The sequence below is a fragment of the Portunus trituberculatus genome, chromosome 47 (assembly GCF_017591435.1).
Source record: "Portunus trituberculatus isolate SZX2019 chromosome 47, ASM1759143v1, whole genome shotgun sequence".
Classification (NCBI taxonomy): Eukaryota; Metazoa; Arthropoda; class Malacostraca; order Decapoda; family Portunidae; genus Portunus; species Portunus trituberculatus.
Window position 1 is genome coordinate 1,258,762 of NC_059301.1, and position 15,000 is coordinate 1,273,761.

At 42.0% G+C, this 15,000-nt stretch overlaps 1 protein-coding gene and 1 long non-coding RNA gene across 5 annotated transcripts in view; one reads left to right on the forward strand and one right to left on the reverse strand.

The window, feature by feature from the left end:
- Positions 1–15,000, reverse strand: part of LOC123520853 — a 364,869-nt gene that overhangs the window by 128,539 nt on the left and 221,330 nt on the right. For all 4 annotated transcript variants that reach the window (XM_045283494.1, XM_045283492.1, XM_045283491.1 and 1 more), the window contains one exon: positions 14,563–14,728. In XM_045283494.1, coding sequence (XP_045139429.1) covers positions 14,563–14,626 — 64 coding nt within the window. In that variant the 5' untranslated portion in view covers positions 14,627–14,728. The remainder of the gene's footprint in view (positions 1–14,562; positions 14,729–15,000) is intronic.
- The window catches only part of LOC123520854, an 84,432-nt gene continuing 76,991 nt past the window's right edge, over positions 7,560–15,000 (forward strand). Inside the window, exon 1 of the long non-coding RNA XR_006679399.1 lies at positions 7,560–7,670. This is a non-coding gene — a long non-coding RNA (uncharacterized LOC123520854). The remainder of the gene's footprint in view (positions 7,671–15,000) is intronic.

The following is a 15,000-nucleotide window of genomic DNA, read 5'->3' on the forward strand; positions in this document are numbered from 1 at the left end:
CACGCATTCACACATGTCACCAACCACTTCAGGATCTTGCAGTGTTATATTCCGCTTAGTGTTTCCTCGTTTTCTTCCTGAGTCAAGCATCTTTTTTTATGTAATATCATGTGGTGTTATTGCTCTTAAAGTTGTTGTTACTTTTTTTCTGAAGTTTCACTCATTATCTTTCCCGTGGATTCGGTAAAAGTGGCTGTGACGTATGGTTTGCCTTTCACTTTGACCGTCTTGAACCTTTGCTCTGCTTCAGGTATTATATGAGTCTCCTAGAATCCACCTACAAGTGTGTGTGTGTGTGTGTGTGTGCGGCAGAGAGCGAGAGAGAGAGAGAGAGAGAGAGAGAGAGAGGAGACAAAAGAAGTTTGCAACGAGATAGAGGGAATGAGGAAGTAGGGGAAGACGGGTTTAATGAGCATCTTAGAGTGTCGGGGGTCGATAGATTAAATGGGAGGGAAGGAAGATAATTTTGATGGAAAGGTGAAATTTCCGTCCCCGTGAGGATGAGGAAGGACAAGGAGCTCGCAGTAGGAGGAAATAATGATGCCTTGGTCCTGATTAATGGAGCAGGGTATAATATAATTGCTAGTCGTATTTTAACTTTGATTTTTCTCTCTGCTTTTGGTTTTGTTCTTTAATTATTTTATTGAGAGGTGTTTTTTTTTTTCCTTCCATCCTGTGTTGTTCTTTTTTTTCTGTCCCCAAAGTAAAAGTTTTAAAAGGTAATTAGCTTCGTTTTTTTCAGTATTTTTTTCATATTTTCGTTAATCAAGTGAACAAAGGCGATGTGTGTGTGTGTGTGTGTGTGTGTGTGTGTGTGTGTGTGTGTGTGTGTGTGTGTGTGTGTGTGTGTGTGTGTGTGTGTGTGTGTGTGTGTGTGTGTGTGTGTGTGTGTGTGTGTGTGTGTGTGTGTGTGTGTGTGTGTGTGTGTGTGTGTGTGTGTGTGTGTGTGTGTGTGTGTGTGTGTGTGTGTGTGTGTGTGTGTGTGTGTGTGTGTGTAATAATAATAATAATAATAATAATAATAATAATAATAATAATAATAATAATAATAATAATAATAATTTACGGTTTATTAATTAGGCAGTGCAACAAAAAATTTACACTGAAAATGTACAGGGGGGGGACATTAAAACAATGAAATGCTTAACCTAACTATGGATCTAACTTGGCCAAGAATTTACTTGTGTGTGTGTGTGTGTGTGTGTGTGTGTGTGTGTGTGTGTGTGTGTGTGTGTGTGTGTGTGTGTGTGTGTGTGTGTGTGTGTGTGTGTGTGTATCTAGCATGTGAAGGGATTAAAGAAATGGATACTAAAACAGAAGGATGATATTTTATGAATTTCCAAACACAATCTAAGTTTGTAGGACACGCTAGATAATGCAGTGAAGTTTAATGGGGTCGACGGAGGCAGACAGGCGACGGGCGTGTCACGGCCCGGGAAACACAAGAAAGACAAAGATCACAACCCCCTACGCCTTTATAAATAACTGATTCCCTACATAAAGGCTGATCGCTGTCCTTCGCTGACAAAACTCATTATATTTTCAGTAATGTTCCCCTATTACTCCTGAAGTGCTGCGGCCTCTTACCTGGTTGGTATAATTATCTGGTGTAAGTTTAGCTCATAATTTTGAAAGATTATACTCACAGCAAGTGATGATATCGAATATTTAGTGAAGCTGTTTTAGCGCATACAGTTTACCTCTATATTGATAGTATTGCCTAAGGTTACTGAAATGAAACAAGCTCCAATGCAGTTACACGGTTAGATGTCGATGTATGAGAATACAGAGGATGAGGGATGGACGTATCATGAACTGCAGGTGACACCCTGTTACGCATGAGCGGTGCTTTTTTTTCATATTATGGTCCATAGCCCCATAGCGTCTGCAGGTGTACTTGAAGAGTGTATTATACGGGAAACGCTGTTCAGCTTCCATCCATTAGTGGCGCAGGCAATTTTGTTTGTAGTGGTACCCATATTAGGACCCATATCACCACCTAAGCAAGCGCATCTTTGGTGTAACCACCTAGAACCTGAGTATCATGGTGACATGTAGGTAACTTTAAACTACTCGACAAATAGCAAAGTTTTTAAGGCTGTACGTGGTGGGATTCGAACCTACACGTGGACATCTGCCCAATCCCACGCTCACCACCTTGTCCACTACACCACCGCCTCCCAAAGTGCTGGGTAATGATGTTCATGGAACTATGATCTGTACTATTATCATGCAAACGCGCATGCGCGTGAGCACACACACACACACACACACACACACAAATACTGAGGGCACCACGCATGGTCCGATACCACCTCAGTGAGATCCCCATTATGGTGCAACCAATGAACCATTAGGCCAGTGTTCTAATCTTAAGCCTCCTCCCATCCCCTTTATATATTTTCAGTATGTATATCCTGCAATTTCAATAAATCGTATATTATTATTATTATTATTTTTTATTATTATTATTATTATTATTATTATTATGATTATTATTATTATTATTATTATTATCATTATTGTTATTATTATTATATTATCATTATTATTATTATTATCAATATTTTTAATAATAATAATAATAATAATAATAATAATAATAATAATAATAATAATAATAATATTATTATTATTATTATTATTATTATTATTATTATTATTATTATTATTATTATTATTACCACTACTACTATTATTATTATTATTATTATTATTATTATTATTATTATTATTATTATTGTTATTATTATTATTATTATTACATACATATATCCCTTCAGTGAAAATAATGTAAGACACTTTACTCTCACAAGGCCAGTGATTCCATGCTAGTTTTCTCTCTCTCTCTCTCTCTCTCTCTCTCTCTCTCTCTCTCTCTCTCTCTCTCTCTCTCTCTCTCGTTATCTGCCTGTGTTGATCCCTGTGGTGAGCCAGACCACAACTTTACCGTCCATAATGCCGGAAGCACCACCCTACTCGTCACGCCTAAGGTCGTAAAACTTTTTCTAACATTGAACTTTTCTGATGTTATCCTCAACTTTTCTCTGTTGGGCTTCTTCGATCATAATGTAATTTTTCTATTTTGTCCAGCCGGTCTTCTACCACTTCGGGGTTACTCAGCATTGCCCAGCCGAGAGGAAGGTCGGGTCTGCTGCTGCACTGTTTCTTTCTTCCTTCCTAGTAATTATAGCTGCCGTGTTCGCATGTTAGCAAGCCTTTTGTCTGCACCCCAAAAAATTGCGGCGTATTTATGTATGGAGGCGTATGGATATTTGGGTTATTAATATCTTCGCCAGACACAGAGATTATTCGCCTAAAATTAAGGTTGGCCCTGGAAGGATAAAGAAATGAGAAATTACGCTAATCGTGTGTCAGGCAGCGACATACATCTCGCCCTTCCCTGGTGAAGAGAGCGGTCCACTCCTGCCCTCTCTTTGGCGATTGCGAGATTTTTTTCATAATATTATTTCCTTTTTATTTGATTAATTTTACCACAAACAATCAAATGCAATCCGGAAGCTAAAGGAGCAAAGTCTTTGTTTTCTTTCTAACACCTTTTTATTAATTTACTTTTATTAATTTTTCTTTGTTCTAAAATAATTTGTTATGTGTTTTCGGAGAATTGTAAAACATTTCTAGATGACCGGCAGATTAACAGAATGTTTTCTTTTACAAGGAAGAACAGTTTTGTGTGTCAACAATTTGTTCACTAGTCTGTGGAGTGGTGGAGAGTACCTTAGGTGTGCCTGGTGGCATGAGTCGTACATCAGTACATACACATGGCACTCGTAATGTATTGGCTAAAAATATTTTTTTTCTGTCGCCGTGATACAAGTATTTCTTTAGACCACATTTGCCACCAAAGTGGAATGTTACGAATTTTTAGTGGAGATTTGAATGACTCTGAATGAGGAACATGATAAAACCTTGGTGTGGCATGAGAAAACCGTCTACCATGCAGCTCATGGAGTAATTGAGTGACGTGATGGTTGTTCAAGTAATATTAAAACAATGAACTTTTTCATTACATTTGCAGAATGTGATGTAATTTATATTGACTTAACCTTTTCCGTTGAAATTCTGACATCCTTATTATTTATATTTTTTACTTAAAATTTTCTGTTCTTTCCGATCCCTGAAAAGTTTTCGTGACTAAAAAGATATCTAAATTTCGCCAACTCTAACTTTTCCATTGACGTTTGGCATTTAGCCGGAAATATCTCGAATAAATTTTCTTTTTTCATCCATCCCATCACCTTCAAAAACGCCAGACGACACCACGACGATGTCTTTTATCTCTAGAGCCGAAGTTCTTGGCTAAAAATTTTCCCTTAGATTCTTGTGGCCTTTCTCTCTCTCCCCGACCATTGACTTAATAAAGAAGTTTCGATTGGCATCAAGCAATCCCTGCCACCTTGGCCGCTGTGCGCTGTGGTTTGGCAGTCCTGCTTGACTGAGCTCATGTGTGGATGGGCAACCATGCCTGGGTGTCCCGGAGTGACAAGGACACTAGTTTCTTACACGCTTTACGATGATAACGGCAAATTTTGGTGATAGGTTTGAGAGCGAGGTACTATATTGACGTCTTATCTTTTTATCGCTTCCATTAGATACCAAGACACCAAAATGAGTTTAATTATCGTGGATCTCCTGAGTCCAAATTTCAGTCCTAGAGATTGTAAAGTCTCTGGAACGCACTTTGTAATACATGTCACCAATGAGCAAGTAAGATTTACTTCTTTCGTTTTAGCAGATCATTCAAAAAGACTCAAATTATAGCACTCGATTGTAAATAAGAACGATTTTTATAGTGACTTGTGATGGTGAAGCATTGGTGGGAAATTTTTCTCAGTCACTTTATAAATATTTTCATAGGATAGATGAGCATCAACATCAGGTTCCTCCACCAGCTACCACTGCACTCCTGACTGAGTGTTATCCTTAAAAGTCTCAATAAACTGCCAACAAATAAGGAACTGTAAACACTGTGAAAGTTTCTTCAGTTTTTTTTAATCTCTCAAATACCACCACCACCACCACCACTACCACCACCACTAGCACTGCCGTCTCGTCCCTTGCAATAATTCAATCAGGAATTGGCCTCAGCGGCACTCGGGGGATATTGCTGTGTGAGGAAGTAGAAGGATGGGAGGACACATTTCATCCATCCTCCCGCGAATCTCATTTAATTAAGTGTCTTTCTCTTTATTGTTAGTAGTGGGGGAGCTCGGCCGTGTCCTGCAATAAGACAAGGAAGGGCGCACCGAGGACGACGTAGGAACAGGAGAGGAAGGACATTTTTTTTTTTCTTTTCTAGTTTTAAGACCATGAGACGAGAAATCTTGTTATGAAGCAACGAATTTTTTGCTTATGAAGGAAACTGATATACTGCTTCGTTGTGTGTGTGTGTGTGTGTGTGTGTGTGTGTGTGTGTGTGTGTTTGTGTGTGTGTGTGCGCGCGCGCGCGCGAGCGCGCGTGCCGAGTGGATAAGAATAAAAACTCTTAATATGAAATATTATTGCCTCGCTACCTTCCATTTCTTTTTTTTTTTTTTTTTTGTTACTGTATTAGATTATTAAAGGTAATTATCTGAATCCAGAGAGAGAAAGAGAGAGAGAGAGAGAGAGAGAGAGAGAGAGAGAGAGAGAGAGAGAGAGAGAGAGAGAGAGAGATACCTAGAATACCAACCAATGATATATAATTTTCCTTATGCGGTCATTGAGAAGCACGTTTAGGCATATCATAATTTTCATTTCATCAATAAGGATGTAAAACATTGCATCACCCAAACGTGCAATGAAAAGTGGCGCTGTTGAAATGTGTTAACGCATCCCACCATCGTTCATGTCATTCTTTATTGTTCACACCTTGCTAAGTCAAACAGAATTCTGCGAGCGTGGCCATTTTTTTTACATCAATGCTATTGGAGAATGAATGCCACACAGAGAGAGAGAGAGAGAGAGAGAGAGAGAGTGAGAGTTTAACCTTCTTCCCGTGAGCACAAATCAAGTTCAATCTCTCCCGTGGCAGATAACAGCAACTCAGCAGGTTTGGGGAAATGTTACTGGAATCAGGGGAACGACTATTGATGTAAAACAGATTCCTCCTCCACCTCCACCTCCTCCTCCTCCTCCTCCTCCGCCTTCTCCTCCTCCACCTCCTCTACCTCCTCCTCCTCCTCCTCCTCCTCCTCCTCCTCCTCCTCCTCCTCCTCCTCCTCTCAGACGGCTATTGTGCAAAAGTGATGCCAGACAGACGCCGCCGCACCACTCTTTACTGCTCTGAGGCTTCGCTAGATGTAATTAATTTCAAGCCACCGACTCAGTAATGGCCTGTAAACTGGAAGCCCCGCGATGCCTCTGTGTGTGTGTGTGCGTGTGTGTGTGTGTGTGTGTGTGTGTGTGTGTGTGTGTGTGTGTGTGTGTGTGTGTGTGTGTGTGTTGCTTATTGGTGCCTTTTCTTTTAATATGTTTGGTTTCTGTCAAATTATTCTTATTTTCACTTTGTCTCTCCTCTCGTTTGTAAGTAATGTGGTGGTTTCGTTTATACTCTGACCTCTTACTTTATTCCTTGGGCTTCGTCTTTCTTCTTTCTCTGCTTTCATCCTCTTTTCTTGAACCTCTTCTTCTTCCTCCTCCTCCTCCTCCTCCTCCTCCTCCTGTCCACCCCTACTCATTCTTCTTTCTCTTCGTCGTCGTCGTCCTCTTCGTTTCTTCCTCTCTAAAGGCGGAAACAGATTATAGCTAGAAGATTACGTCAGTCCTGAGTGTGGAGAGTGACGTGTGGGCGCCATTAGGTGGGCGGCACGCAGTTACTCTTTCGGATTGCACGGTTTTCTCTTTCATGTGTGGTGACTTATCATTGGCTCCGGTCCCGCTAAGTAAAATAATGATGAAACGTAATATTGCCTCACTTTTCATCGAGTGGTGCTGGGGCTTGCTGACTAAATGGCTGTTGCTGGCTCGTCTGATAATTGGTCTCTCTCTCTCTCTCTCTCTCTCTCTCTCTCTCTCTCTCTCTCTCAGCAGGCAGGCAGACACAGGACTGGTTTAGGAAATGGGTTTGTTGTAGAAGTTTTTCTTTACGATGCAAGTGAGTGATGGACGGATGCGCCTGGGCGTGGTGGTGGTGGTGGTGGTGGTTGTGGTGGAGGCGATGGAAAGTTAACACACACGACGTGAAATACATTGCGTCAGCCTCGTCTTGACGTCACGGCCTCATCTTGCCACGCATCACCATCCCCTTCACTATATTCTTTCCCTCGTCCAGCTTATCGTACGTTATATAATGTAATAGATGTAATTATATATCTTGTTTATATGTAATTACGTTCCTGTCTTTTAATAGAATGAAGATTGAATTAAATGAATTAAACACCATTCTTCAGGGCTGGAGCTTCCCGCCTCCTTCAAACAATCTGACGTCGACACACGTCACACCAATGAGGGATTACCATCCGTATCTTCTCGACTGACAGCCAATCAAAGAATGACGCAGGTTCGGGTAAAGGAGGCAGGAGTCAGAAGATGGCAGGGGTGGGGGATGGCCAGTAGTCGGGGCGGGCAGGAGAGGGAAGTGTGCTTTGCGATGTCCGGCGGTAGTGTTTTCCATATTTATTAGTTATTAATTGTGATTGCAGTGTCGTCAAGGGTACGTGAAGTAGAAGGTAAGAATAATGGCCTTCTGTACATATTACTCATCGATATGGGATGAGGATAAGGATTAATGAAAAGGTTAAGGAAGGATAGGATAGCTTCTCCTGCAGTAAAGCGTTGTCCTGCTTCACAAATGTGGCGGGCAGGACAATATTCAGTAGTTCCACTTGTATTGTTTTCAAGGCTTAGATTATGTGGATTCATTGTGTTTACTGGTCATAGGCTTTACTAATCTATGCATTTTTGTTTTTTGTGGTGTTGCGATTCATTTCGTTTATTATAATTTTTAAACAATAAAAATGTGTGAGAGGGAAACGTGACAAACGGACATGAGGGGTTGAGCAAGGTTACTGAGAAACTGGGGTGCTTTACTGTTGAAAAAGCTGTGAATATCTTACTAAACCTTTCATTCTCGTTATATTCACTCGTCAACCACTACCACCACCATCACCATCACCACTCCCACCAGCATTACCACAACCTCAATCACCACCACCACCACCACCACAACCCTCACCACCACCACCACCACACACCACAACCATCACCACCACACACCACACACCACAACCACCACCACCACACACCACAACCATCACCACCACACACCACAACCATCACCACCATCACACATAACAACTACTTCTACAATTACCACTACGACTTACACCATTTCCACCACCACTACCACCACCACCTCACACACACACACACACACACACACACACACACACACACGCACCTTCCAACACTACCACCACACTATCCACCACCACACACCTTCCATCATACCACCATTACATCATACCACCACCAACAATGACCTTACAGCCGCTACACTTTATACCAGAACTACACAGGAGTATGCCTTTCTGTACTGTCGTTACTGCCTACATCACCCACCACCTTTGTATGTTTCCCCTCTCCCCTCCCCTTGTCCCCTATCTGCTACTTATCCTTCCTTCTCTATCCCTCCTTTCCTCCCTCCCTGCCTTCCTTCCTTTCCTTCCTTCCTTCCTTCTTCGCTCCCTTCCTTCCTTCCTCGCTCCCTTCCTTCCTTTCATCCTGCTATTGCGGCGCCTAATACAAAATCCATCCATCCATCCTCCCTTCCTTCTTCCTTCCTTCCTTCCTTCCTTCCTTCCTTCCCTCTTTCCTTCCTTCCTTTCCTCCCTCGCTTCCTCGCTCATCACTCTCTCTCCCTCCTTCCCTCCCTCCCTATCCCCCAGCCCCCACATCTTTCCCATCCTCTTAACTAGCAATCAGTCAGTCCATTAATTATTTTGTCCAATTTATTATCTTACTTGTCCTTTGTAATGTTTCCTGATTGAATTACTTACGAGAATGAAGACATTATAAGCACTATGCTGCACACACACACACACACACACACACACACACACACACACACACACACGGTGTAGCTCAGTGGTTAGAGCGCTAGCTTCACAAGTCAGATGACCGGGGTTCGATTCCCCGGCCGGGTGGAGATATTTGGGTGTGTCTCCTTTCACGTGTAGCCCCTGTTCACCTAGCAGTGAGTAGGTACGGGATGTAAATCGAGAAGTTGTGACCTTGTTGTCCCGGTGTGTGGTCTGTGCCTGGTCTCAGACCTATCCCAAGATCGGAAATAATGAGCTCTAAGCTCGTTCCGTAGGGTAACGTCTGGCTGTCTCGTTAGAGACTGCAGCAGATCAAACAGTGAATTACACACACACACACACACACACACACACACACTGTAAAATTGCGTTGAAAGGGTTATAAAGATGTTCTGAATAGATATATGATAATTGTCATTTAAGTATGTTATTATCATCATCACATCACCACTTCATTTGTTACCACGCCATCCACATCATCACCGCTCATCACCTCGCTTCTTGCTTCCCCGCCACGCCAAGCCATGCTAACGCCGACTTCACACTTTTACTCCCTTCACCATTATCAATCTCATCCCCCCCCCTACACCATTTACACTTTGATCCTCCATATCTTTTGCCTCCACCTTTCTTCCTTCCTACACTCCCAATCCCACTAATACACCCGTCCTCAATCTCCACCTCGATTCTCCTCCTACCTCTGCCTCCACCTCTCTCCCCTCTTACGCTCCCATCCCCTTTCCACTCCCTTATCCCGCCAGCAGCTGACTCTAACGACCATTCACAACACCACAAACATAATGAGTCGTTAACCAGCATTGTCATTACTTAACTCCTAACACTACTCTCGTTAATATTCACACTCATTAACCACCACCACCACCACCACCACCTCCACCACCACACTATGCGAGCACACTACCGTCTTAATCATTGCACCACACTTCTCAATGTTACCCTCATGCAAAGCCTCTACCCACTTGAGCACCACTTCTATCTCCACTTGTCCTTCTCTCTTCGCCTCTTTGCTTTACCATTTTCACGAGTCTCCTCCGCAGTTGGTATTAAAGAACGCTCTGTTCTTTCACCATCACTACTTTTCTAAGGGTTTAGTTGAAGATGATCATGTATTTTAAGGGTATTTTTATGGTTCTGATGATGGATTGGCCAGATTTATAGTTTATCGTAAGGAAAAACTGTCTTGAAAACGCTTCTAGTTGTCTCTGTGGCCTTGGAAAATTGTCATTGTGAGAGGACAAGGCGTTTCTGAATATGGCCGAGATCCGACACCTTTCACTCATCCACCAGTACCCAAGTGTTTAACAAGTGCCCCGCCTCACCTGCTTTCACCATCCCTACAAATATCGCTCTAACCTCCCAACACCACTGTCATCATCCTCAGTACTACGATCCGTACCCCTATCATCATTTGCAGCACCTCCACTATCAGCATCACTAGCATTTACACCACCATCATTACCCGTCATTATCATCACCAATACTGCCACCACTTTCGCATTGTTTCATCACCATAACTGAAATCTGATAGATATTATGACTATTTTGTCACTATCATCACCATCGAGGCCACAAATGATATCACCAACAAAACGACCTATACGTTTGTAAAGGCAGTGGGTACACCTAATATAACATGGCCATTATAGACAATGCTCACTATACTTATCATTACTACTACTACTGCTACTGATATTACCACTACTAATAATACTTCTGCTATTGATACTACTACTACTACTACTACTACTACTACTACTACTACTACTACCACCACCACTACTACAACAACAACAACAACAACAACAACAACAACAACAACAACAACAATTACTACTACCACAGACCCACTACTACTACTATTACTACTACTACTACAACTGCAACCATTATCATTACATAGCACTACTTACACTAATGCCGTCACCACCACCACCACCATATCTCAGCCTCACTCCACACCCCGGACACGCACACGCCAGCCACACGTTTCCCCCAGACCACCACTACCACCACTAGCCAGCCATCCACCCTCCAACCGCATCTGAGTTTGCAAACTAATGATGTAATTTGGCTCATTCTTCTTCTGCAAACGAAGTCAGGCACAGTCTTCAAGCAATTACAGAACAGAGTGGAGGGAAGAAGTAGTACGAAGAAAGGAGGGATGGACGAAAGTTTGTGTCGGGTGCAGGAGACAGTCAGGGATATATAGAGAAAGGACGGAAAGAGTATGGAAGGAATTACAAAGATGGAGAGAGGGAAAATATAGGTAACAAGAATGATAACAGGAAGACTAGTAGTTTAATGAAAATGCATAGGAAGGCAGGATTAGAGGATGTTAAGTAGTATAGAGTGAAAGAAAACGGTACGAGAGAGACTAAAGGGGAGCTAGGGGAAAAGACTGTTCTAATGGACTGAAAGCGCGAAATCTAAAAGGTAAGCACTAAGCAGTGCCTTCATCCTTCAGAAAAGACCGTATAGAAATCCTGGATTAAGGGATTATATTAATTGCTTCCACTTCCCCTCATTCATTTCTGTCTTTATTCCCGGTGTTATCCAGTCCTCGCTCTTTTACGCAGGATGTTCCCGATTCCCCGGCACCATTGTCACCTCGCACACTCGGAACGCAGTGTCTTTGGAAATATTATCCAGTGCACACATGCGGCTTCTATTTTTAGGCGAATGCTGAATTCATTTGAATAATAAAAGATAAAAGATCGTGAGGAACATGAGCAAGAATAACTTGACCCGCGCCTCGAAGGGGAGCACTGGAGACATTGGAGGAGGCGCAACATTATATTTGGCTCAGGTTTGTCGTATTTTTGTTGAACAACAAACAGTGTTCATAATTTTGGGTTGCTGGAGTCTCATATCTAAATCAATGTATCAGTGTGGTGGTATTGCTTGAAACATGAATATTGCTTCAAACATGAACCCAAGATTTGCAGAACAGTATGGCAAGACGAAGAGCCATCCTGGGTAGCAGCAATGGTGGCGTCTAGGAATGAGAGGGCGAGTTAAAATAAAAAGGAGAAACCAAAAGAAGAGTCTCTAACGAACTTTTTTTTTCTTTTTGTTTAAGACATACTAGGCTACGGAATGCATTCGTTTGTGTGTGCGATGCTCTTGAATACTTCAATCCTCTTAAACAGTCTCTTCAGCCACGCATCGCTCCCACCAGTGGCAGTGGTGATGACGGCATTTCGTTTCCTTAACTTTGAAAAAAAAAATCAAACTAGTTTATTGAGACCAGAGCTGATGGTATTTATTTGTTCCTTATTTTGCTTATTGTACATATAGCTTTTTTTTTATTTGGAGGCATCTCTCTCTCTCTCTCTCTCTCTCTCTCTCTCTCTCTCTCTCTCTCTCTCTCTCTCTCTCTCTCTCTCTCTCTCTCTCTCTCCGTTCAACGGAAACTAGCAAGCAGTCAAATTTATAATAGTTTGATAACAAAAGTAGAATTATTCAACAGAATGTTCTACGAATACTAATAGTTCGTCAGCTGCTCCAACACGAATGCAAATACTTGGATATCTGTTTGCGAAGAAACCGATACGTTGAACCTTCTGTTTTCGCGAATATAATTCGAAAATGAACACCAAATATGAATGCTTCATCACTGAACGTAATCACTGCCTTCATAGACAGCCAGCCTTCACCTTTGTTCTTGATGTGATCTCTGTTGAATTGTTACCAGGACTTAATTGCATTTTCGTCTTGCAAACATTTCTTTACAAAATCGTATCGTTTTGGAACACTGGCAGACCTCTGTCTCTCACTGCGCGCCACCTTTCAGGCTACCTATAAATTTACACACATAGGATTATGGTGCTTACTAGATGCGTTCTGGGTGTTTCTTCATTGGGATTGTATTTTTCCTTTTTTTTTTTATCACTGTTAACCTTAATAAACGGAACTCACGGTCTATTGCAGCAGGAAATAGAATTCATATATTTAATTTCCAATTTGTTGCATCCATTACTGAAACAGATTTAACAGTTCACACGTGAATTCATTACATTAGTGCTGAATCAGTAGGGAGCTTTAAAAGAAAATTAAACACAATTATGTATGGAAATGAGAGGTAGAAATAGGTCAATGGGTTTAATGTTTTCATGTAAAGACTACCACGCGTAGCCTGGCGACTTCTTGCAGCTTCCCTTATTTTCTTGTGTTCTAAGACTCTTGGTATGTTACGGCCTTGAGGTTAGGGTTGGCGGACCACTGTTTGCCCCATATCAGGAACACTTTTGGGCTGCATCATCACATCCAAAAGGTTGTACATGAAGTTAAGCGTTTTTTTAAAAATGTTTTAATGATTCAATTGATAAATCAGTGATATTTCTACAGTATCAACGGGAGAAACACTTGAAAACTGCTGATAAATCTATGGCCTGTGAAAATAGTCGTATGGAGAGAGCAAAGCTTTTAAGAATACGGGTCTTTGCCATGGAGTTCGTGAGTTGTCTAATGAAAATGAAGGGGAGCTTGTGTTCCATACATCTACTTGATACACTGGCTTCCCTTTTAAGAAAGTTAGAGGGGGAAAGAGAAAAGTGCATAGGGACTTTGTGTGTGTGTGAGAGAAAACAGAGGGAGGGAGGGATGGAGGAAGGGAGGGAGGGAGAGCAGTAACTATAACAGATGACGTGCGAGGAGGGACGAGGGATCGGGGAAGGAAGGAAGAGAAGAGGAAAGGGGGGAGGGGGTGTTATTTTAGGTGTCAGTATACGAGATAAAGTAAGAAAACAGCGCGGGAAAGAAAATATATGCTATAATAAAGTTAGTGATAAAGTTAGTAATGAAAAATTATGTAATAACGTTGTCGAAACTCAAGGGACGTAAGCGACGCCATGATAAGTAAAAGATTTGCCAAGGGAAAATAATAAGAAGAGAAAAGAGAGAGAGAGCGTAAGACGAGAAAGAGCTATAAGAGGAAGAGGAAGAAGAGGAGGAGGAGGAGGAGGAGGTGATAAGGGAGATGGAAGGAAGCAAATACAGAGGGAAAAGTGGGAGAGAGGAGAAGGTGAGACGAATTTAAGCGAAGAAAGGAGGAAGAAAGTGTAAGGAAGAGGAGGAAAAGTGAGACTGTAGGATGAGAATAGGAAAGGCGGGTAGGAAGAAATGGAATGGCAGAGAGAAAATGAATGAAAATAGTGAGTGGAAACCGATGAAAGGAATTTGGGGAAGAGAGAGAGAGAGAGAGAGAGAGAGAGAGAGAGAGAGAGAGAGAGAGAGAGAGATTGGGTGAAGGAAACAAAATGCAGCGAGTAATAAAAGTTTAATAAAAAAAAAACAATTAAAAAGTTTACCTTGTCGAATGAGATTGAGAGAGAGAGAGAGAGAGAGAGAGAGAGAGAGAGAGAGAGAGAGAGAGAGAGAGAGAGAGAGAATACACTAAGATAAAAAATAAAATTAACAAAAATATCACAATTCACTATTTTTTTTAAAGCAAACTTTCTTCCTTCTCTTCCTAATTATTTTTTTTTACCACTGTACTCACCAAAGACGAGGGTGAGAAGGATGAGGAGGGTGAGGAGTGGCCGGAGGGAGGCGGGGGACGTCATGGTGGCAGGGAGAGACAGGGGCGGGTGAGGGCGCGGCTGGTGTGGTGGGTGGATGCCAGACTGGTGGGTGGTTCACTGGCCGCCTCGCCTCGCCTCGACCATCTGAAGGGAAGGAAATGTGTGTGGTTATTCTTATTCATTCATCTGTTATTATTTTTTTCAGGCTTGATGGAGGATACTTAAAGGGGTGATGAAGAGGAAGGATTAAGGAGGGGGAAAATCACATTCACGGGGTGTTATATTGAGAGGGATTGATGTTTTTGTCTGTAAGTTGTAGCACGTTTGTCTGTCTTTCTTGTCTTGTTTGTGTGTCTACCTTCCTGCTTGCCTGTTTGTCTGTCTGCCTGTCTATGTCTGCCTACCTTCCTGTCTGT